At 32.5% G+C, this 24775-nt stretch overlaps 1 protein-coding gene across 1 annotated transcript in view; it reads left to right on the forward strand.

Moving 5' to 3' along the window:
- Positions 1 to 16063: 16063 nt before the first annotated feature.
- The window catches only part of LOC149420361 (high affinity cationic amino acid transporter 1-like), a 31409-nt gene continuing 22697 nt past the window's right edge, over positions 16064 to 24775 (forward strand). The window contains exons 1-2 of the mRNA XM_089636343.1: positions 16064 to 16247; positions 22994 to 23248. Of these exons, the coding sequence (XP_089492469.1) occupies positions 23014 to 23248 (235 nt within the window). The 5' untranslated portion in view covers positions 16064 to 16247; positions 22994 to 23013. The remainder of the gene's footprint in view (positions 16248 to 22993; positions 23249 to 24775) is intronic.

A 24775-nucleotide genomic window follows, 5' to 3' on the forward strand; every position in this document is an offset into this window, starting at 1 on the left:
TCGACAATGATGCCATTTTGGGATTACGGGGGCCATCGCCTGCCATTACTTTCTGCTCAATAACGATTGTAATCACTTTGCATGCAGTTTATTGCGGACCTTCACCAATTAAAACGACTATGGGCTGACTGCATTATTTAATGATCGGTGAGTCTGTTAATAAAGGAAAATAAATTGTACGAATATTAAATGGAAGATGATAAAAATGGTTCCATGATAACTCAACACAGTGACAATTCAACACACTTTTAAAAAGTGATATAAAGTCATTAAAAACTATGAATTTTTTTTTTAACCTAATCTAACCTAAGCTACTTAACCCAGTTAATAAAGTTTTTGTTTCATCTCTTTCCATGACTTTATATAACTTTTTGATGATGTGATGAATTATCATTTTGATAATTTATCCGGTCACCGATAAAAAAATACTAAAATAATACGAATGAAATTTGGGAAGCGGGTTTAGGTACCACCACCTTGGGAAACACTTTTTGGATTACCAACGGTGACCAGATAACTCATCAAATTGACAATTCAACACACCTATAAAAAGTGTTATAAAGTTATGAAAAGAAATGAAACAAAAACTAGGTTAAATAGCAAATCACCACAAATAAAACGGACGTTTAGTCCATATAGGTTGTAACTATAGAGAAATCTCAAGGCCATTCAAAAAAAGTTTGGCCACAGACAATATAACCCCACAGCGAACATCGTTTTCGCAAAGGTTCATTTTGGAATCGTGATTAAAATCATGGTCCAAAACCAAATCAGTCAATAAATCTCCGTAATGTTGCATATCTGGAAAAATCATTATTCTTGTGGACACTAATTTCAAATAATAAATACATGTTTTTTAATCTTTCTGAATGTTTCTGGAATCGACGTGGTTTTATTTTTATTCTAACCAGTGTTTTCTCTTCCGCGGTGAGAAAGATATGTTTTATTTCTAACTCTATTTTTAGCACATTTTTACTTGAATTGTGCTTTGGGAGGATCTCTAGTGATATGTAAAAAAATATAGGTTACATATGTAACTATTTAACCTACTTTTTGTTTCATCACTTTTAATGATTACTTTATATCACATTTTAAAGGTGCGTTGAATTGTAATTTTGAGGAGTTATCACGGAACTATTACCAACACCTCTGCCATATGTCGCTACGTTTGGTGATTCATCAGGGGTGTCCGGATTCATCTGGTGAGGTATGTTCAGGATGCGTCTACCCAGCAGCTGCTTGGCTTGCCAGATCGGGAGAGGCTGGTTTAGGAAGACCTTTAGACTTCTCCAACTGATCTCTCTACCCACCGCCTTGCGCTGCAGTGGGAGGGATATATTCATATGTCTGTCACTCCTGGACATACTGATCCATAGATTCCTACAGTTTCTTCTGTGCCACAAATTAAAAAACGCCAGATTAGAAGAAATATTGGATAGGGCAAGGTTGGTCGAAGTTGACTATTCAGATCTATCTTAGGTAAACCATTTCAAGTAGGTACCTAATATGATTCTGGATGGTAATCTCTCACCAAGACGATTCTGATCAGACTGCCACTATGTAACCAATTTGCCCGTAGATACGCTAAATTGACAGGCCTTATTTAAAAAATCAATTTAAGAATATTTTATTGATTTGCCTTGATATATAAATAAAAATGTACATGTTCGTTTGTACAAAATCTTAAATCTTCGAAAGTTCTTCGCCGATTGCTTTGATATTTTGACAAAACGATGCATTCGAATACGCGCGTGTTTTTATATACCTATATCATATAGATGTCACATGTGACAGGTAAAAACATGCCTTTTTAGAAAAATAACGCCATCTGTTTGACGTAAACGCGCAACTGTTTCTCTATCTGCACAGACAAACTGAGCAACAGCTACGCGTGGCGGGGTACAGCTAGTAGGTATATCATAATGATACAAAGAATTTTCGTTGTAATGCATAAGTATTCGGATTTTCATGAACACGTGTTCCGACATCATGATAATAATATATATTCGTAATTTACTAAAAGTTTATCAGGAAACCTATTAATTCATTTGTAAGGCCTGCAATTCCGTTTTTCAGAGGTTCTTAAAAAATTTGCAATAGTCGTTTTTCTACGTGTACCTGTGATAGTTCGAGCTACGTGGCGTAGATGGCGCTAGTGCCAGTAGCTCTTGAAGTTTATGAAGTCATCCCAGTGATATCTCTAGTATGTAGGTTCGCCCCTCCAGTTCAGAAGCGAGGTGAGCTAGAAGTTAGGTTTCTACTTCTACCAACAGAAAGAGAGATCAGAACGGACATTATTCTCTTGACTGTCCGTAACACACCCGTTCCTGATTATAACTCCCTTACTAATTCTTTGACTGATAAACCACCGTTTATCAGCTAAATTGTGTCACTTAGGTTAGGTAGTCCACTATTGCTTATAAAACACCGTGTAGGCATGCAGTTAAGATAGGTGGCTGCAAACAATACCAAAGAGAGTGTAATTAATATCCCATTGTAACTTGCTAGACTTGTTTTATGGTGAGTAGATTAATTCTTTATACAGTCTTCCTGTATCGTACTTGACGTATAATATTATACAATACACATTATATATTTATAGTAAAACCTATACACCTTCCTTAACCAGACGTCTGTAATATTATACCAGTGGTGGATTTGTACCCAGTTTTCAGAACGGTAAGACGGAAACGTAAATCTTCACAAAATTAATTGGGTAGAGGTAGCTCGCCAATCCTCCTAAATATATCATTGTTAGGTTAGACCTTAGGCGAAGCTTAATGATAAATCACCATTTTGATTAATCTTTATAACGAATTGGTGTACATTATGAATACCAAAAAATGGACTTTAGAAAATTGAAGGTTTTCCTATCGTTTCGCTTGAGTAGAATACAAATAAAAAATTAATTACTCAATAAAAAACATAAACGTAAACTACTAAAAAAAAAATTTTTTTCAACAGAAATGTATGACTGCGTGAAGGACACTACTTTAAAAAAATACAGTATTATAGCTTAGATTATCTGTGACCGTTTCACTTGATTAACTTTTTTGCTTTCTTATAAAATTATTTACAAAATAGTTAAAGACCTGTTTTGTGCTTGAAATCGAACGTTTCTAGACTCGGTTTGTCAAGCGAATTTAATGCCAATTACCTACAATATAAGGTATACCAAGAATATACACATTTTCGGCTTGTAGCTTCCTCTTAACTGTTTACAGCAGTCTTTCTCAAAGTGTGCGATAACACCCCCTCGTGGGCGCTGGAGTCTTTCAGGGGGCAGTATAAGGCTCAAACAAAATTACGGGGCGTTAAGGAAATCTAGAGAGGCGACGCACAGTGGGCTGAAAATCGCCTTTCATAGACATAGAGACTTGAATTTTCAAGGGTATTTTTTTGGCTAGAAATGGATTCTGCTGATCATTACTATGCTATAAAATTTCGTACGAAGCAATTGCGTGTACAAATGAAGGAGTTATCATTTTTTAAGAAAAAAATGTATGGCACTGACATTAAAATGAGGCTATCTCTGGAATCACAAGGTTGGCCATTCTATCCTTACACACAGATATACTAATATTTATTTGTATTTTTTTGACATACTTCGTATTGTGGCGCAACTTGCGATTTTTTTTTTTTAAATCCTTAAGTGTAAAAAAATTTTTTTTATGTTGATACATAGAGACTTGAACTTTCAAGTGTATTTTTTGGCTAGAAATGGATTCTGCTGATCATTAATATGCTATAAAATTTCGTACGAAGCAATTGCGTGTACAAATGAAGGAGTTATCATTTTTTAAAGAAAATTTTGTATGGCACTGACATTAAAAATGAGGCTATCTCTGGAATCATAAGGTTGGCCATTCTATCCTTACATACAGATATACTACTATTTATTTGTATTTTTTTGACATACTTCGTATTGTGAAATCCTCAAATTTGAAAAAAAAACGAAAATAACACTTTTTAATGTTGATGATTCATTTATAATTTGAGGATTTAAAAAAAAATCGCAAGTTGCGCCACAATACGAAGTATGTCAAAAAAATACAAATAAATAGTAGTATATCTGTGTGTAAGGATAGAATGGCCAGTGCCTTACTATTTTTTCTTAAAAAAATGATAACTCCTTCATTTGTACACGCAATTGCTTCGTACGAAATTTTATAGCATAGTAATGATCAACAGAATCCATTTCTAGCCAAAAAAAATACACTTGAAAATTCAAGTCTCTATGTCTATGAAAGGCGATTTTCAGCCCACTGTGCGACGGCAGACAAATTCCATCTATAAAAATCCGACTAAAAATAGCTAAATTAAATAAAAAAATAAGTTTTATTTGCTTATAACAAAACATTTTTATAACAAAACTGGGTATTCGCCACTCTTTGTTAGTTAGTTTTTAAATTAAGTAAAACATTAATAATGGAATTATATATTTTATATTACCGTCATTGGTTCCTCAAAGTTTGCATGGATATTTTTGCACATGGGTATTTGCACATGGGTGTATGTGGCAGTCAAGTTCGTTAAAAAAGTTAACCCTTTCAGTACTGAATTTCAGGCACAAGTCATAAAAAATTGAAAATTGGTGTCTAGACTAATGAAATAATTTCAAAAATATTTTGTTTGAAAACTTTTTTGATAATTGTTATGTTTATTGTTGTACAGAGTGTCCATGTTCATGGACAAATGGTTACAAAGGTATAAAATTTTATTATGGTACTTTTGTATATTGAACCTTGTAAGTCATAAAAAATTGAAAATTGGTGTCTAGACTAATGAAATAATTTCAAAAATATTTTGTTTGAAAACTTTTTTGATAATTGTTATGTTTATTGTTGTACAGAGTGTCCATGTTCATGGACAAATGGTTACAATGGTCCCCTGACCATATTTCTTCGCAACCGTCAAATGCATTTGTCCATGAATATGGACATCGCTTTTCAAACGTAACTTGTAATCATATAACTCAACAGAACTTCGTAACTAAACATTTAAGAACCATCGTAAACATTTAATTTCCATGAAAAAAAATGCTCGGATAAATTAGTTGCTACAAATAATAAAGAAAACTAATTATATTGTAGTGTGTCTTACCAGGCAAGGGATGGTCTGTTTTCTCCATGGCTTGTTTATCATTTTAGTTCTTGAAACTCCGTATGATGGCAGCACCACACTGCTCTACTAATGTCCATGATCATGGACAAGTTGTTGTAATGATCAAAACCTAGCAAATAGCGTAATAACTAAAGATGAAAGTCGATGTCCACGATCATGGACATGGGTACTGAAAGGGTTAAGTTAAAAAGTAAGGGGGGCACTCATTGGCTAATTACAACTACTTCAATGGGGGACACTAGATATTTTTATAATCTCAAAGTGGGCGGTGGTTGAAATAAGTTTGAGAACCTGTGGTTTACAGTGTTCATATTATACTCCGTAGCCTATAGTTATTATTGATTCCGCTAATGGGTTATAATTACTATTCTCCTGTCTGGAACCACATTATAATATACATGTAAAAGCTGTTGAAAGAATACAAAACATATTCTTACCTTTTTAAAATTTTAAAATGGGAATTAAATTGAATATGCTAAAATTGTCAGACAGAAGAATTTTCACTGACTTGATATTTCTATATAAAATTCTAAATGATTTAGTTGATAGTCCGGTATTGCTAGAATCGATAAGCTTCCGGATTCCACAACGCAATGTCAGGATTTATTTCAGTTCAGAAATTCTGGGAATAACTACCATATGTATTTCTCTTTGCCAAGAATACTTATAGAAGGAAACAATTATACTAAGTCAGTGGACATCTTCAATTTATTTCTAAACAAATATAAAAATTCAGTTAAGTACAATAAATAATGTATATTTCTTAATATTCATATGTAAAGGCCTCGAAAAAAAGGCGTTAATTAATAAATAATGCAGTACCTACATTATATATTTTTTTAACTTTTTTTTTTAAGATGGTAAAATTTTCCTAAGGCGATGCACTACGTCGTGTAATATTTTAAATTGAGCCGCTATCAATAATAACCCTTACGTAGATGGCGATAAGATTTAAATTCCCGCTTAACACCATCCGCCTGTTTTGATTTATGCAAGAAAAAAACATGGCCAAAAAGTGCCTTTTATTTTATTTTGTGGATGTTCAGGCATAAATATTTAATTTTTTTTCGATCATTTTATAAATAACTTAATTTGCCACATTATACAATAAAATCATAACCGAAAATGGGTTTGTAAGTAGGAGATTTTGAACTTTAAAGCAGTTTTCATGGGCCATATATATTATTTTTTTCTGGGCTTCTAAAAAAACTTATCTAAAAAATACTCGATTATTTCAAAGGCCAAGATGTATTCTACTCGCAGTATTTAATTAAAGCATCTGAAACATTTCTAGGCGACCAAATTTTCAAACCAAAAACACGTGATTTTGCATTACTACGTATGGCATCGCCCCTCAGCATTTAGGAGTATAGGTAGTTAGTAAACTACACTATTTTCAATATAACGATGACTGATGCTGTGAAATAAATTACTCACTCTCAATGGAATTTCCGCAATATAAGGAATCCTGATAAAATGTTGAACTAATTATAAATAAAGTGTTTGTGGGAACTGGAAGCATAACACGTGATAAAGGATATAAAGCGATTCATAAATACGCAAAATATTATTATTTTATCAGTCGTTTGTATTTTTATCAAGACTGTGCATATTGTTTATGACAAATAATTTGAAAGATAATGGTAACTAATAAACTAATAACCTATTTTGTGCTTGTCCCCCTATATAAATAGTTGTTGCTGGTACCTACAGAAGAGGAAGCTACAAGCCGAAAATCTGTGTATTCTTGGTATACCATATATGGTAATAGGCATTAAAATCGCTTGACAAATGGAGTCTAGAAACGTTCGATTTCAAGCACAAAACTGGTTTTTATTTATTTTGTAAATAATTTTATAAGAAAGCAAAAAAGTTAATCAAGTGAAACTGTCACAGATAATCTTAGCTATAATGCAGATTTTTTTAAAGTTGTTTCCTTTATGCGTTCATACATTTCTATTGAAAAAATGTTTTTTTAATAGTTTACATTTATATTTTTTACTGAGTAATTTATTTTATTTTATTTGTATTCTACTCAAGCGAAACGATAGAAAAACGAAAAAGATTAATCAAAATAGTGTTTTGGCATTAAGCTTCGCCGTAAGTTGAAACATAGTATAACTTTCATTATCGGTGCCTATTAAAAGTGCGGCGATTAATTAAATATTTAACAAGTAACAAATAACACTACATACCTTTTATTTAACATATTATGTACATTCTAGTATCACGTTCATCAGTCAATGCATTGTACATTGTACATATAGCTTTGTATTAGTGATCGACGAACCGGTGGATGCAATCTGTTAAAAATAAACTCATAAGCCGGGAAGATAAGCCAATAATTCGGCTTATAATTATTTTTTTAAATAATTTGTTATCCTTTGTGCTTTGCATAAAAACCGTAAACATAAATTTATCTTTAAAAAAATAATCCCTTTTACTTATTTTGACTTGTCCCTTATGTACATAATAATTATGTTTATATTAGAAGACATGAAAATAAAAACAACCAAAAATAATAAAACTAAAATAATAATTGTAATAAAAACGATAATAATTAGGATTTGAAAACCGGGTAGTAACAAACCAGAATTATAATAATGCAACTAGATATTGTATTTTAGTATCACATTACAGCAACAGACGCTGGGATTCCACTTTCTCTGTGCAGGTCACAGCTAACATGGCTTGCATCTTGCATGTCTGACTGCAATAATAGAGATGCAACTTACTCGAACAGCCCGCAGCTCGCATAAACATGCTTTTTGCAAGTAAAAGGAAGTTAAAGTAATTAATGGCGAGACAAGTGCAGGTTTTTCTTACATTTGGCTCATCACAAACAAATGTTTGCAAGTATAATAATATTATATCATATCCATAAATGGCCATTTTTCTCATAAATAATATGCCACCTAACATTATCTAAAATATTTATGGTTCATAGAGAATATATTCAATGTTTTTGTAGCCTAAATTTTGTGGATAACCTTAACCTCTCAGACATAGAATTTTATTTATTATGTGTTCCTTTGAGAACTGTCAGAACGTGATAATTTTTGTGTTATTTACGAGTTTTACTAAAAGCTCCATAACTCACGTTTTGGGAAACGTAGCCTCATTCTAAAAAATGTTTTGGAAAGATTATGAAATCCACTATCGCATTGTGTTGTTATACGTAAATATTTGCGTTTCTAAATATACATTTTTTATGAAAACGTCAAAAATATGTAAAAATCGCTTACCATTATTTCAAAGCCTTGAAAATGAACTTTTTTCTGAGTAGCATAAATAAATAAAACTTTATATATTGAAGAAATATATTTAAAAACTATTAGTAACCTCAAAATATTAACCGTCCAAACTAAAATATTTTTAATAAATTATTTAGTAAATAATGTTTTCACTTTTTTTTACGATTTCAATAATATATCGAAATATTAAATAATTTAATTTCTTTTTTTATAAAACGTAATTACAACGGCAATCGATTTCAACCGATGCATTATTGTCGTATATATGGGATTATATACAATAATTATTACTGTAATATACAGTAATGCATTTTTTCTCGTAAATTTGATATAACCACCAAAACGAGACACATTTGTGACTACGTGATTTCAAACTGAAACTTTGCATTTGAATATAGTATTTACACAAAAACGTTAGCACACAGGTCAAATTATATATAATTGTTGAAATCTATTGAAAACATGTAAGTATACACTTATTTACTTTATAATCAAAAACCAGAAACAGCGCGCGTAACCAGTACCTAAAATGGAATATTATAAATCACAAAGAACGTTACAATAATTATCGAGATTTATTTTTGAGGAATTATGCCGTGTTGTGCTTCCTCCCTCTTTAGCCAACGTTTCGGACAGCGTTAGTGTTAGGGTTAATAATACATATATTTTATGATTACCACCGGACGGAGTCCCAACTGCCCGTAAATCAATAGGCACTGTTCAACGTTCTGGGGTTAAAGGAATTGTGGGAGGATAAAAAGATGGGGAGAGAAAATTCTTACTGTAAAAAGTATCATGAGCTTTGTAATTCCACTTGACTGTTAAAAATATACCGGGTAGAAAAGTTTATGTTTTTATACTCGACGGGATTCGAACCCACAACCTTCCGACTTCAAGTCAAGTGTGTAGACCACTTTATTAAGCTATGGAATAAGTCAAACAAATAAAAGGATAATATGTAGATTTAAAAATTGTCGAACAATTATTTACAGCATTATTATCGTTGGGGCATAATCGAAATTGGCGATGGGCATAATCAAGATATCCGCTTCGAATTTATCAATTATTTCAATAATCGTTTGAAATTCATAATAAACGCACAGATTTCAAGGTAATCGATTAAAATTCGAAGAACTCCGAGTCTTTGTTTCTTCACGGTTCAAAATTGGTCAGAGTTTTTTTAGGAAACAGAATTTAAAAATCGAATGATCATTGCTAGTCGATACAATAATATATACATGGTGCACACTGTGCAGTGTTACACATGCTGCAGATTTGGATACACTAAGAACTTCTGCAAATCTGAACCTCGATGTTTCAAGTGCGGTTCATCTCATAATGGCAAAAAAAATAATTTTCTGAATTGGAATCTGCTTTCTAATTCACGAATTAACCAGCTCCAGTAGAGAAATCGTGTTGGCTTGGATATCAGCCACTGTGATATCCCTGGAAATGAAATGACTGTGGAAAGAAACCATTGATTCCGGGGAGTTTTGTATAATTTAATGTTAAAGTTTAAACCCCAAAGACATTTTTATTGAATTGAAAGAACATGATTTCTACATGGCAGAATCAATTTAGTAAAACAATGAGTAGTCAATATTATAAGAGTCGAAGAAGCAGCCCATTCTCATGAAGCCAACATCAACTGTGAACGGGTGTTCCGATCGTGTACGTCGAGGATCAGCGCTGCTAGCTTATTTGAATAGTCTCCATTAAAATACCTGTAGAACAGACTCAGCATCCCCATTGTGTCTGTGCATTAGAGATGGCAATCGGTCTGTTAACAATGGATTGTCAATAAGACGGACCGCCCTCCTTTGCAGAGAATCAAGTAGGTTTGTCAAGTATTGTGGGGCCCCAGCCCAGAGGTGGCTACCAAATTCAATTGTTGGGCGTACTTGAGATTTGTACCTATATGGTTAGAAGCTGGTTACAATTGAAGAATCTGCTAGCCCTTTACAAAATACGCCCAGTTTCTTGGAAGCCAGATTTACTCGGACTTCTAAAGATCTTCGATACTTGAGCCGGTCTGATATACTCTATAGTCTTTATTGAGAAAGGTGCTTCCTTCAAATTGCACCAGACAGTCATTGATCTCCCTGACGTTGAAACTGACCAGGTTGGCCTTAGCCCAGGCATGAAGCTTCTCGAGGTGGTGGTCAACTTTTTGCCTCAAAACTTCCCGAGCTGTACGGATATCATAAGAGGAAGGGGCTTGTTAAAAAAATAACCCTCGTGAACGGTGCTGTCGTCAGCGTAGCAATTAATTGGTTCACATTCAACGAGTTCGTTGATGTGCAACAAAAACAGCGTCCGCGACAACACAGATCCTTGTGGTACCCCCGCATTGATTTGGTGCAGAGAGGAAGAAGAACCGTCAACTACGGTTTGAATTGTTCTCCCTTTGAGAAAGTGCGCAACCCAATGGAGGGTTGAATGAATCCATCATTATGACGGTAGATTCTTTCTTGTGTATTGGTGTACTATATCGTAGGACTTCTGCGGGTAAGAGGGGACTGTGAGCGGGTCTTACAAACTATTTCAAACCAATTTGAACTACTATCAGTGCACAAATATATTCAAAAGTGCGCTCTTTAAATTTTTTCGCCTGTAGGTAGGGGAGGGGGGGGGGCATAGTAGGGTACTTAACGTTTAAACATCCCTAAAAACTAAAATAATGTGATTAAATTAAAAAATTTAACTTAGAATCATAGCTTAATTCATTGCGAATGCCTATGGATACATTTATGTTGATGAACGTAATTAATCTACGAGATGTAAACACTTAAATGAAAATAGGCATTTGACCCGCTATGCCCCGTGCATAGGGGTAAAGTGGGGTCTTCAATGGGGCATTGTGGGGTGGTCATAATAAGGAACGAAACACAACTTCAAAACGAAATAATTTTATTTCTTATCAACATAACGACAGCTTAAAAAAATAAAAATAACAACAACACTTTAGCATAACAAATTCAGTACAAAAACTTCTCTTCATTATTATTTTTGTAGGTTAAGGAAATCAGAGATCACGTAAAAACCTTTAGCACGTTTCTTTAATCTTTTATAAAACTTAAACATTAAAAAAAGGAAATACAGAACTATGGTACAGTTAAGTAATGAATTACGGTTAGTTATAAACATCTCCTTTAAAACTTCAATCAAGATAACAAAATGCACAATGCACATACATGAGTAGCCTCTTCATCTTTTTCATCCTCTCCAGCACAAGAGTAGTGTGCCCATTTTGAACATTTTAGGCAACGTATCCATCCCTCGGTTGACTCTGACCACAAGTAACCACAAGAGATGCATTCAGTATCTTCAGCACCAGCATATTCTTCTGCAGAGCTTTTGATGCCTTTCTTTTTGACAACCTTTCTCTTTTTCGGTTTGATGGATTTCAATTTTAAATCTTTGACTACCCTCTTTTTCTGTTCTTTTAGTTCTGCGGCCTTTTTTACGACTAGAAGCTCGTTTTTGTACGGTGATTCTGTGATGATTGCTGTTTTCCCTCGTTGTTTACTGAGTCTTTTGCATGTTCTGTTCTCCTTAGGCACTGGCATTATTTGTTCTGGAGTTGTTGCAAAACTCGAGGGCCTATCGATCATCCAAGAACAACCAGGTTGTGGAGAAGGTTTGCTCAGGTGGGGTTTGAATATTCCTTTTCTGTTGTGGTATTTGCGATGGTGGTGTCTTGTTACCGGTCAAAATTTCTAGGAGTGGTTGTCTGGGTGGCGTCTTGGCACCAGGGTCACCTTCTGGGGTTTCTTGTCTCATTGAAGTGTTGTCTCTCTGCGAAATGGCTTCGTTAAGTAAAGGCACCTCAGCAGGCTCCGGATTGTCTGTAGTGTCCGCGGGTGCAAAATCTGCGTCAGTAAAAACATCCTTGTTTACAGGCCATATACCTGTAGCTCTGAATGCATTAATAGCAGTCGTCATTGTTGCTGCAGATACAAAAGCTTTTCCGAATAGTCCAGCTTATAGTCACAGACCGTGAATGCTGTTCAGTCTTCCTCTTGTATGTGCGTTGGCTAAAAACGTAAAAAATAAATGTATTACAACTTAGAAGTCTTTTAAACGGGGCAAAGTGGGGCACTTTTCTAAAATCAAAAAAGGTGCATAGTGGGGTGCCCCACTTTGCCCCAGGCGCCATACCTCACTATGCCCCACCGGCTCGTTCAAAACTAAACACAAACTTATGACATCTTACCTTTGATTCAATGACCTTGTGCTTGTTGATTAAGAAATCCGGAAGGGAACTGATTAATAATAAACTAAAACACACCACAGTACCTACACAAGTACGTTTTAGAAAGAATTGCTGTTCAATTTCACTAATTTTTTTAAGAAAAACACTGGTTTTGATATTTTTGATTACATCACACAGACGCGTACCGAAATGACGTGGCTCGCGTATGGAGGTCACGCGTCGACCGACGACCAATCAAAGCGAGCCCTTTGACAGTTTGCACAGCGTTCGTTTCGAGCTGCATGATGCTCGCCCCACTATGCCCCGTGGCCCCACTATGCCCCCCCCCTCCCCTACTACCCACTCGAGCGATGGAGATTTCTGGGTGTTTGGTTTTCGATTTCGCCATTAGATTTAATTAATTTATTGTTATCAAGTTTTAATTTGTAGTAGGTACACCATTTCTAAAGTTTTTCATTTATGTATTCAATAAAATTATTATTCAATTTATATAGAAACAGTTTATCTATGAACAAGTTCTGCTGTTTAATTATTATTACTCGTGAAAGCTGTTTCGCCTTCTGAAGGCATTAAACTTGGTGTTTTTTTGTAAATTATACTGCGGTTGAATCCATCTAGATTTCAATATATTTTTAGATTTTATACAAAAAATCGTTAAATTTATATTTCATTTTAATTGACAAAAAATCACCTAAGCCTAAACTATCGCTCGAGTGGATAAATTGTATAAGTGTACATAAAATCAAGAATAACATGAATAAGAATAAGATACGGATAGGGGACGAGAAATTAAAAATTACATCAAATAGGCAAATAATTATCTGCATAGAAAGAAAAAGAACGATGTAAACATCACTACTTATGAACTGGGTCATGGAACTTCAAACATTATACTATATTGTATTAAATTACTTCATTAGTCAAACAAAAACATTGATAAATTTAAACAGTTTCGAAAGTTTCTCTGTAATACAGTATTGATTAATATTCAAATAAGATTGTATTTACCAAACAAATTAGAGCAGATAATGATGTGATCTTAAGAATAATAAATACTTAAATAGATCGAATAATATAACTATAAAACATGGAGATAGTGCATGTTGCGTAGGTTTAGGTACCCACGCTTTGTTCAACGATTGTTCATTGTTTGAAAAATACGTCGATTACACAGGCACACATTCCTATTTCATTTGACACGAACATATTAATATAAAAACTACAACATTTATTAGCATGCAGGAATATCTCTTAGTGAACACTGAACAGTTAACATTGTTAATATGGTTCTTACGGCAAAACGGGCCTATCGTGTGAAGATTGCGCTTGCATCAGTCTGGTTGCTGGTGCTGGTTGATTAGTGTTTATTTAATTCGTAAGCTTGGAGACTTGAAAACTCGGAAAAAGACACCTACATACAATTTGCTATATTAATGCGTATTGCCCTGTTTTGTATTGTGATATTGAGTGAAAAAGGTTGCAAGTCATTTAAAAAAATATATAAATGCTGATGTTTTTAAATATTAAGTTATTAGCACATCTTCAATACTGTTTTCCGATGTTGCATGCACATACATATTTAGGTATTATCAAATACCCTGTAGGTAATATTGATATTATTGGGTATTTAGTATTATGCATAATCTCGGTAAAATTCATAATTATTTTTTTGTAAAATGGGTTATGTATAAGTTTTGATTTAGGTACCCAGTTGGAGTCCGATAGGGATTATCTCTTGAAAGCAAGAGATTGGGTGAAGAAAAGAGTTTGGGTTATTTCGGTACGGGGAGGGGGGGGGGGGGGTATTGAGAAGAGGAAGGTGGGGAAATACCTGGCTATTCACATATGTTCACCAAATACGGCGAAAGCCATTTAAATAAACGCTTCGATTCCGAATGGTGGTCTTACACGAGTTTCACCAAGGCGATGCTGAGAGTATCTAGAGATTACAAAGAAACGCTGGGATTTTCCCGTTTTATTCCGAACATCAGTTTTAATAATAATTAGTATACTATTACCAACGAAATATAAATAAATCAGTGCAAATGCGTTCCGAGTCGCTTGAAGCCACTTGTATTGCAGTAAATTCAAATCTCCAAGTGGAATATGGGCTTCTAGCTACGTCACGACTTTCTAGCCAATCACCGCTCTACCCCCTGGAAGAGCTAACCTTGATATATTTTCTACGAACCTTGGTACTTAGCTACCATTATGTATTATAACCAAAGATAATAGAATTCTCACATTTCACTTCTATTTAAAAATATATACTATGGATTGGACACCAGGGAACTAAATCAAATATAAAATTAAAAAGCCCTGGACAGTGCAATAGTAAGATTTTTTATGAATAGCATTGAGGCCAAATCTAGGGTGAGAGGAAAATTCATGGAATTAAAGCCCTGGGTGGAGCAATTCGACAACAATTTGAAGTCGCAGAGTGATGGGGGAGATGAAAGTAAATTTCAAAACTTACTTAAATTTTTATTGACGTATCCCATTCATTGTCTCATCAAATACTCCCAAAAATCGTAAGCCGTAATAACTGCATTAACAACACAAAAATAAAATTATAAAAGTTAATTATGCACCACTTTGCATACAAATCAGTTCAAAAGTAGTCGTACAAAATGGCTGCCAGGTAATTTCTCCTTACCCTAGATTTGGCTACAATGCCATTCATAAAAATTCAAATGCTCCGTCCAGGGCTTTTTAAGTCCGCGGGAAAATGCTTCGTATGCTATGTGGTAATATTGTATATTATTTATATTTTCGTATTTTAATGTAAGTATAATGGATTACGATTTTATTTAGGTATTTGATGAGACAAGGAATGGAACATGTTATTAAAAAAATTAAGTAGATTTTGGCATATTTCATACATTCCCTCACATTGAGGATTAAAATTTATTTAGAACAGTTCCGTCCAGGGCTTATTAGGTCCATGGAATCAAATCAGTCTCATTACTTCTATGATAACCTCCTGATATATTATCATTTTGTAATTATTTAATCAAAATTTACTAAAACGTTTTATTATTTGAATAATTAGAGAGATAATTAAATAGACATAAATATATAAGGAATCTCATAGAAATAGTATAATTACTTGATTCAGTGTCCCGGCCTTAAGATTTGTGTCCGTAAACGTATGAAAAAGTTGATCGAATTGAAATGTTTTGAATCAGAGTTACAAACATAGAAATTGACTGAACACCGAAATTATTATCTTAAAATAAATTATATAGGTTTATAAAGTAATAATAATTTATTGTTTACGGAGATTTGACGATTTAAGGTTAGAAATAAACGGCAAAAGAGCTAGAAAAGTTTCAAATTAAATTTAGCTGTTTAAAAATGCCCGCCAGATTGTTTGTGCCATTTCCAGTGTAAATAACCAAAGACAACATGCACAGTAGTTGTATCGTTGTGTGCGGTTGTTTGTAGTGGTATGAGTGATAACTGTCACTCGACTTTTGACATTTCAAGAATTTAGCAGGTTTTAGTTTCAGCCGAGTTCTGAGCAAGTTTAGAGAAATTTTTAGGTTGAAACATAAAATAAATTTATTTATTGCTATTCGAACTTTCATTTTCATTTCTGGTGGTATAACGCCATTTTATCGGAAGAAAAATACAGTTTGAAACATATGGAGGTAAGAATACTATTTTATCATTGTTGTAAAGCAGTAATTTTTGAATATTTGTTACAGTAATTCTTGTCAGAGTTTATGAATACACTCAAGAACATATATTTTCATTAATTTCTACAAAAATAATGCGTTTTACTGGTTAATTCGCGATGAATTCTATGATTTTTTGTGACAATGTTTACATCAGCTATGTGGGCAGTTTACTAAAAAAATTTACTTTGAAACTGTTTGAGATACAATTTCTACTTAAACCTTATGCATTTTAAATTTCGTGAACCTTTCTAATTGAACTAGATCATCATACCAATGTGCTCATTGAGTTCTCAGTAATAATTGAATGGGTTATTAGCCATTATTATCTACCAACTGAATTACAATACATTTAAGTTTGTAAGAATACTAAAAATAAAAACATTTTTAATTTGATCATTAATTTTATAACAGATTTTCCCAGGTTCCTAGTTTTGCTTTTTTGTTGCTCTCCTGTACATTCATTATAATTAGATTACCTTTTATTTAATACATTAAAATTACCTTTCTTTTCCAACCTACTATAGACATCTCTGGTTAGATTATGGAAACTATACTTTTAAAACTTTACTTTTACTGCCATCTGTGCCATTTATACATAAAAAGTAGCGACGTTTCCATACCTTCTAATGGCAACCTGCTTCACTAGCGCCTCCTAGTTGAGGAGGCATGAGTTGTGCGCCTTGGTTTCCTCATACATTTTAATGGATTTTATGTGAAATTATAATTATTATTATAAGTAGAAATTTAAAAAAAAAATAGATATGCCACATACAACCTTACTGCTTTTTTTTTGCTCATACTCTGTTTTTGAAGGTTTAGAAAATTTTCAAAAATAAATAAATAGGGTATTTAATAATATGAATGTATAGGAAAAAATTAATATGTTAATATTATATAATAATTTATTTAGGTAAATCGCTGACCTCGGCTAATATGAAATATTTTTAAATAAAACCTTTTGATTCACCTTTATCACTTTAAAAGGAAAGTGACTGCATTTGGGAAATTTTTAATTTTAGCATTTTAATTTTTAATTACGTAAAATGAAAATTCGCTTTCGCTGTATGGGATGACAGCCAAAATCTTAAAATCCCTACCTTAACCGGTTGTGTGCCTTAAGCGCGTTTACGCGCTCTAGGTAGCCGTGCTCACAAGGCCGGCCATACAAAATGAGCGCGTTAACACGCTGTTCTATATGACGATTTTGCTTGTCAAACTCAATTAATTTGAAAAATCTAAAATATGGAACCCACAGTGACATCTATTGGGATGATCAAGAAATAATTATAATAGCGCCCTTGAGGTGATTTTGCACAAAAACGGTGCTATACAAGTCATCCAATTATTATTATTATAACAGTTCACAGATTATATCGACTTTAGAGTGATTTAAATGAAGCTTCTTTTAAAGCTAAAAAATTCGCGGCCTGTCGGTACATCCAAGCAAAATACCTTCCAGCATTTAAAGGGTTAACCCGCGTCGAAAGGTTGCTCAACCGGGTGGTAACATAATTTCCCTGCCATAACACTATGCAGACAGGGGCGCTCTTGTGAGGTGTAACATAAAAAAATACAAAAATGTGTTTTGATCGTCAACATTGACGATGATTTATAACATCAACTTGAACAAAAAATGTTATGTGGAACTAACACAGCATTTCGACCTTTTTATTTTTATAACCTGTCGACGTTTTTAGGCATCTTAAAAAACGTCTTTGGAGTGTTTTTGTTGTTTGTTCGTAAACTGAACCACGGAACCCACTTTTTTTTAAATTTAAAATATTTTTCTATCAAAATTCAAATTAGAAAGTGCAAAACACGTCCACCAAATACAAAATAAATTCAACTTGCCGCCATTAAAAGGAATGTCTAAGTCAACATGCTACACTAGCTTCCTCTAGCGGCTAGAGTTGTCAATATTGCCAATATTTCACTGGAGTTAATATTAAAGACGTATTATTAATATTAAAGGGTATTTGCTAAAACTGTGTAAACCATAGACATCAAATTTGATAGACTTTCCCTGATATGAAATATGAGTTGGAGCTGGAGTCAAACCACGTGACCATATTTTTGGCACCAGGAGGGTTCGAGAATGCTTTGAATAAACTACAGACTCAGTTGTAAATTGACGTAAGGCTAAGGTTTGCAGTGCAGTACGCTATGGGAACTTTCTATGCAGTATTTGAATGTTCGTTTATGAACCACCTGGCATAGCGGCGCTAAAAAATAGTGAGGTGGGTAAATTATAACACATTTTAAAAGTATCTTAACAAAATAGTGTAACAAAGTATTAAATTTTGGAAACAAGCCAGAACTTTTGTTTACTCAGTTTTTTACGAAGCCAGAAATTTGCGCAGCATTGTAAAAAGGACTAGTAATTCGTAAGCAGATTTTATTTTCGGGGACTAAATAGTGATATTAAAATGCGGGTTGCCTGTATATTGTTAGATTCGTTTATTGACAAATCACAGAAAGGGAGAAGGTCGAGTCACCTCCCGCACTCAGCGCAACTTGGTTTGTTCCCCTTTCCCTCTATCAATTTGAATGTCTATGGCTATGGCATAAACAGTTAGTTCAAACAAAAAGAAGCTCCTTGCTTCTTATATCTGATAAGAAACGAAAAGTTACATTATATTATATTATTGTATTGTTACACCTTATCCCAAAGTACAGCACTATTTGTGTTATCAGATTTTTACTGACCTTACGGTTAATATTTGATTTGTAATAAAGATAGTATTTTTATCACATTTTTTCGTCAAAGATATCTTTTTTGGCTAGATCATTTTTTTTTTGTTTTGAATTGTCCATGGTCCGAGTAATTATAAATAGATTACATCAAAAACTTAAAATTTTAAATTAATATGTTTTATTTAACTACTATGAAAATCCAATAGAACTATTAATACCGTTAAGGCGATGCACTATGTCGTGTAATATTTTAAATTGAGCCGCTATCAATAATAACCCTTACGTAAATGGCGATAAGGTTTAAATTCCCGCTTAACACCATCCGCCTGTTTTGATTTATGCAAGAAAAAAACATGGCCAAAAAGTGCCTTTTATTTTATTTTGTGGATGTTCAGGCATAAATATTAAAAAAAAATTTTAACATTTTATAAATAACTTAATTTTCCACATTATACAGTAAAATCATAACCGAAAATGGGTTCGTAAGTAGGAGATTTTGAACTTTAAAGCAGTTTTCATAGGCCTTATAAATTATTTTTTTCTGGGCTTATAAAAAGACTTATCTAAAAAATACTCGATTATTTCAAAGGCCAAGATGTATTCTACTCGCAGTATTTAACTAAAGCATCTGAAACATTTCTAGGCGACCAAATTTTCAAACCAAAAACACATGATTTTGCATTACTACGTATGGCATCGCCTTAACAATGTCTTGAGGATTTAAAGTTTATTTTTCTAATTAATTTTATAATTTTAATATTTTCATCCATAACTATTGATTTTAAAAAAAGATCTAAAACTGCACATTCTGGAACAGTTCTAAATGGCTACAACAACATTATGACATAGGAAACGCCAATGTCTGATAAGACGGCTGTCACCAACGTCACAGCCAGCGTGACGTCAACGCTGCCAAATTCACAAATAAAAATGACCATGTCTTGGCAGCAATTCGAAAATGGCACATTTAAAATTGTTAAAGAAAATTTATTCATCAACATTAAAATAAAATAAAACTAACTTTGTTGTTGTAATTTTTTCTTTAATTTTTTTTGTGAATTGAAAAAGAAAAACCCAGTGAAAATATCGTATTAGATGTTATTTCAGCAGTTTATTTTGAATTATATTTTTATGTGTCACTTCACAAGAGCGCCCCTGTCTTCACACTGTACAGACAGGGGAACTATATCACCATCCTGTTGGGCAGCATTGTGAGGTGGGTTAAGGTAGGGGCTGTAGGAAAGGATTTTTTAATGCGGTGAAGTAAGAAATACAGAATGAAAAGAAACAAATGTATAATTTTTAAATTTTTTTTTGTTAAATTTAATAATATTATTATCAAGTTCTGCAAGCATTTTGTTTTTTATTATTGTTACAGCTGTTTCGGCTTTCAAGGCCATTTTCAAATTGTATTCATACCACGTCTAATAATAATCTATTGTAATAATTATTTTATCAGTAAATTAGTTTAAACGGTAATATATCATTTTAGACATCTTAAAATTTAAATTGGGAGGGGTAAACATAGAATCATATAAATAAGTCATCTAAATGTGGTATGACCACAGTTTGAAAATGGCCTTGAAAACCAAAACAGCTGTAACAATTATAAAAACCAAAATACTTGCAGAACTTAATAATAATATTATTAAATTTAAAAAAAAAAAATTCAGTTCTACGCATTAAAAAAATAATTTTACTTATTCCAATAAATTATCAATATTGCCAAATAATCCAATGATTTTTACTCAGGTAACTTCAAATATATTTCATAATATTCTTAATCCCATCATAAATTACTGTAAGTTTATCAAATAAAATATTTAATTTTGAAGATAAGTTTCACAATATGATGAAGTATTTCGAAGAAAATTAGTGTCAATTTTGTGAAAAATGCAGAGAAAGTTATCTCCTTGTCATTAAATAACTTTTGAAATTTTTTTAAAAATTGTTTTATTTTCTAGTCTGATTTCGTCTATATAAGTTCAATGACAGCGTATGAGCCAATAATTTCAAAATAATTTTTTTGGCAATTTTAGTTGAACAGCATCTGTGAATTTGATTGGTACTTTCAAATATTGAAATTGACCAGCAGACTGCTTGTACTCGGTTAAAGTCAATAGCGCAAATGAACCATCCCCAGTACATAAGCAAGCAAGAGCGCTTGTATCCCTAGATAGTTTTTTGTCCCTCCGGAACATTTTTACAAATGTTTCGTCCACGTTATTGGACTTAACACTGACGATATTCAATATGTTAGTTCGGCATGCCTTACGTACTCTGCGTAGATATTGATGTTTTTTCAATTTAAAAAAAAAAATCATCCAAGTACATTCTTTTATTTTACAGTTTTATACACTTTACGGTAATCCACAACCTTATCATAGAATAAAGAATAACACTTGTAGTGCTTTCCATACAAATTAGCCCAATAGCCCAGCGCTCCGTCTCCCTTTCACTCGCCTGACATCGTAGAACTCCATCCTATTTGAATTTTGTAAATACAGTTTTATATTAAAACTATAACCCTTCAGGTTTATAAATATTTTTACCAACCTAACGACACGGTGAAATTTCATACAATTTCGGATTTCTTGCGAGGTGTCTAAAATGTTCTACATATTTCTTATTTTTGAAATTGTCGATAAAAGAAATTCCATTTTAGAAATAAGATAAAATTATCTTCAAAGTGTTTTTATTTGAAATAAACATTTATATTTTAAAAAAAAATTATTTTAACATCAAACACGAAAATGTTGACAAAAAAACTTACCGGGACATTTTGACTCGGAACGTCCAAAATTTGGAAAGAATTCCATACTTATAAAACACTTTCCTTTTGTGTAGGAAATTATTAAGAATAATTTCAATTTACTTTTTATGCTGTTTATGCAATAACACATCTAAATAAATTTTAACTTTAATCTGTCAATGAAAAAATGTCGCCAATTCGTAATCATGCACTTTGACAATTTTTAAAAATTTTATCCATGTAATAATGTATAAATATTTGGAACAAACTGTGAAGAATAATTATTTATCTTTCCAGTGACGAACATATCACATATCTATGCATTATAGAAAAAAAGTTTAAAATACTTTTATAATGTATTGACACCCCGGTCAGATCTGTCCTTCAGAGGCTATAATGGAATATGATGTTTTTGGCTAGTAATGTCCTTCCGAAGCTTGAAGGGTTAATTAGAGTAAGCAAATATTTGGATCCCGAAACACAAGGCATTCCTTGTGTTATTCTTTATTCTATGGGTTTTGCAAAGTGCAGGTATTTTTTGTAGATATGTAGAGTAATTTACGCGAGGCATGTAAAATTTATTTGATAACAGTTCATATGCAAGAGTTTTTACTATCAAATAAAATCTGATTTGTGCAGATAACCTCTCTGTTAGATAATAGATAATTAAAATAATTTCACAAATCATAATATGATTATGTTGTGATTTAATTGAACCGAGTAATAGTTATATAAATATTTGTATAATAAATTTTATTGAAAACATTAAAACATGTGTAGAAATTAGTATAAAAACTGGAGATTTTACAATTTAATTTCATTTTGTCTTTAAAGTATTGATGTGCTCAATGCTTCCTTTATCGTATGAGGCACTCATATAAACTGCTGCAAAGTGTGAACAATGGGGTATTCTGTTAGAGACAATTAATATTATCTTATCTTGTCTACCTGTGTGCGTGAAATAATAACGCGAACATGTTTCCTATCTATAAAATAACGGGAACGTACATTGAGATGGTTCCTTATCTTTGTTTATATGATTCATGAGATATTATTTGCTTTTCATTTTTTCATAGCTCGTTCCGCAGTTCAATTAAGATTTTTCATCCACTCAGTTTTTTCAAATTTCACAAGTCTTCAAAATGTTGAGTTTAACTCGTTGAACATGATATAACTTATTACAATATGGGGTGTACTCGTACTACGTCAGTGATTGTTTGAGTGTTCTTTTTATTTTGTGTAAAATATTGTTCGATTGTTTGTTGGCCAGTGGTTGGTTCTGCGCCAACGATGAGTGGAGTGTGGCACGTCCTGACGAGGCGGAAGGTCCTGGATGAGTCATCGGACATATTGAAACACAATCGGCTGTCTCGGCAGCTGGGCACCGGGGACCTGATAGCGCTGGGGGTCGGAAGCACCCTGGGTCTCGGGGTGTATGTGCTGGCGGGACATGTGGCCAAGGATTTCGCCGGGCCGTCTGTCATTCTGTCTTTCTTGATTGCGGCTCTGGCTTCGGTGTTTGCTGGTAATTATAAAAATTATTTTATTCAAAACAAATAGTTGAAGCATACATATACGTAGTTATGTGTAATAGGTTGTTACATTGAAGGTAGAAATAAAATTTCGATATCTAAATATTATGTAAAAGAAAAAAGGATCATATGCAAATGAAATAATATATGTAACTATGGATTTTAACAGATTTGTTATTTACTTTTGTAAACTCTGCTGAAAACAATTAGTTAAGACCAGTTGTGTTAGAAGGGTTTAGTTAAAAATATATTTGCAAAACATTTGCTTTCAAGATCAATTCTTTAATTTATTCCACCAAAACAATTGTATATTTTAATACAATTGTTTTGGTGGAATGAATTCAAGATCAATTCTTTAATTAATTCCTCCAAAACAATTGTATATTTTAATACAATTGTTTTGGTGGAATGAATTCAAGATCAATTCTTTAATTCATTCCACCAAAACAATTGTATATTTTAATTTTTTTATAAATCTACAAGTTCTCTGATGTTCGATTTAGTTTGACTTGTTAATCTTTATGGAATGCAATAGTAATACAATGAAATGATTCAGTATTCGTAGTATTATTGGTCTTTACGCATCATAAGTAATTAATCACTAATCTTTTATAGTTATTATCTATGATTAGAAGAATGCATCGGCACATGATTAAAGTTCTGAACAATCATTTTTTGGTTGAGTTTCTTTATCATGTAGTATCACATTATGGTTTGACAACAATTTTAATTGTAGCCTATATTAATTAACACATGACTCGGGATGTTTGATTTCATAAGAAATCTATCAATATCTGCTTATCTCTTTAAAATCTAACATTATTTCAAATGAACATAGATTCCTAGTCACAATAATTTATTTTCACACAAATTAATTAAATAAAATTTACATCTCTTTCATAGTTGGCGCTAATTGAATTATTTTAGGAAAAAACACTTTTTGCAAGTTATGCTTTCATATATTCAGAAAAATAATTGTTTACGCCCGTACATACGCAGTAGGAATAAATAGTTTTATCCATATACAAACTCAATTCTTCTAAAAAAGGCATACATATACATTATACAATATTGTATTAATCAATCAAATACATATTATATTTGTAATTTTTTCTTCTTTATCAGAATTAATTCAAGTGTAGAAATTTTAAAATTAATGAAACGCTTTTCTTTCACACTTCTCATACCAAGTGATACAATTAGTAATAATCAACCAATGTTTCGGTTTCGGTTTCGACCAGTTTCGGCCGATAAATGAGATAGGCCGATAAACGAGCCATTCAGCCAAAAATTAGCCAAAATCTCGGTTCAGCCGAAACCTCATGATGTGTCAGATCACGTTCCACTTTACTTAAATATTATTTTAAAAAACATGTAATGTAAAAGATGTCTTAAAGTTCAAAAATTTTAAGTTTGTAATTTTAAAATATTTTTATTTTTTATTAAAGTTTATTGTTTAAATTATAATTTTGTTTTTTAAGGGTGTAGACGGTTTACATATAGTTCCCGTGAGCACTTAG

This window comes from Hesperophylax consimilis, chromosome 10, assembly GCF_061612785.1.
Source record: "Hesperophylax consimilis isolate HC1 chromosome 10, BYU_Hcon_1.0, whole genome shotgun sequence".
Lineage (NCBI taxonomy): Eukaryota > Metazoa > Arthropoda > Insecta > Trichoptera > Limnephilidae > Hesperophylax > Hesperophylax consimilis.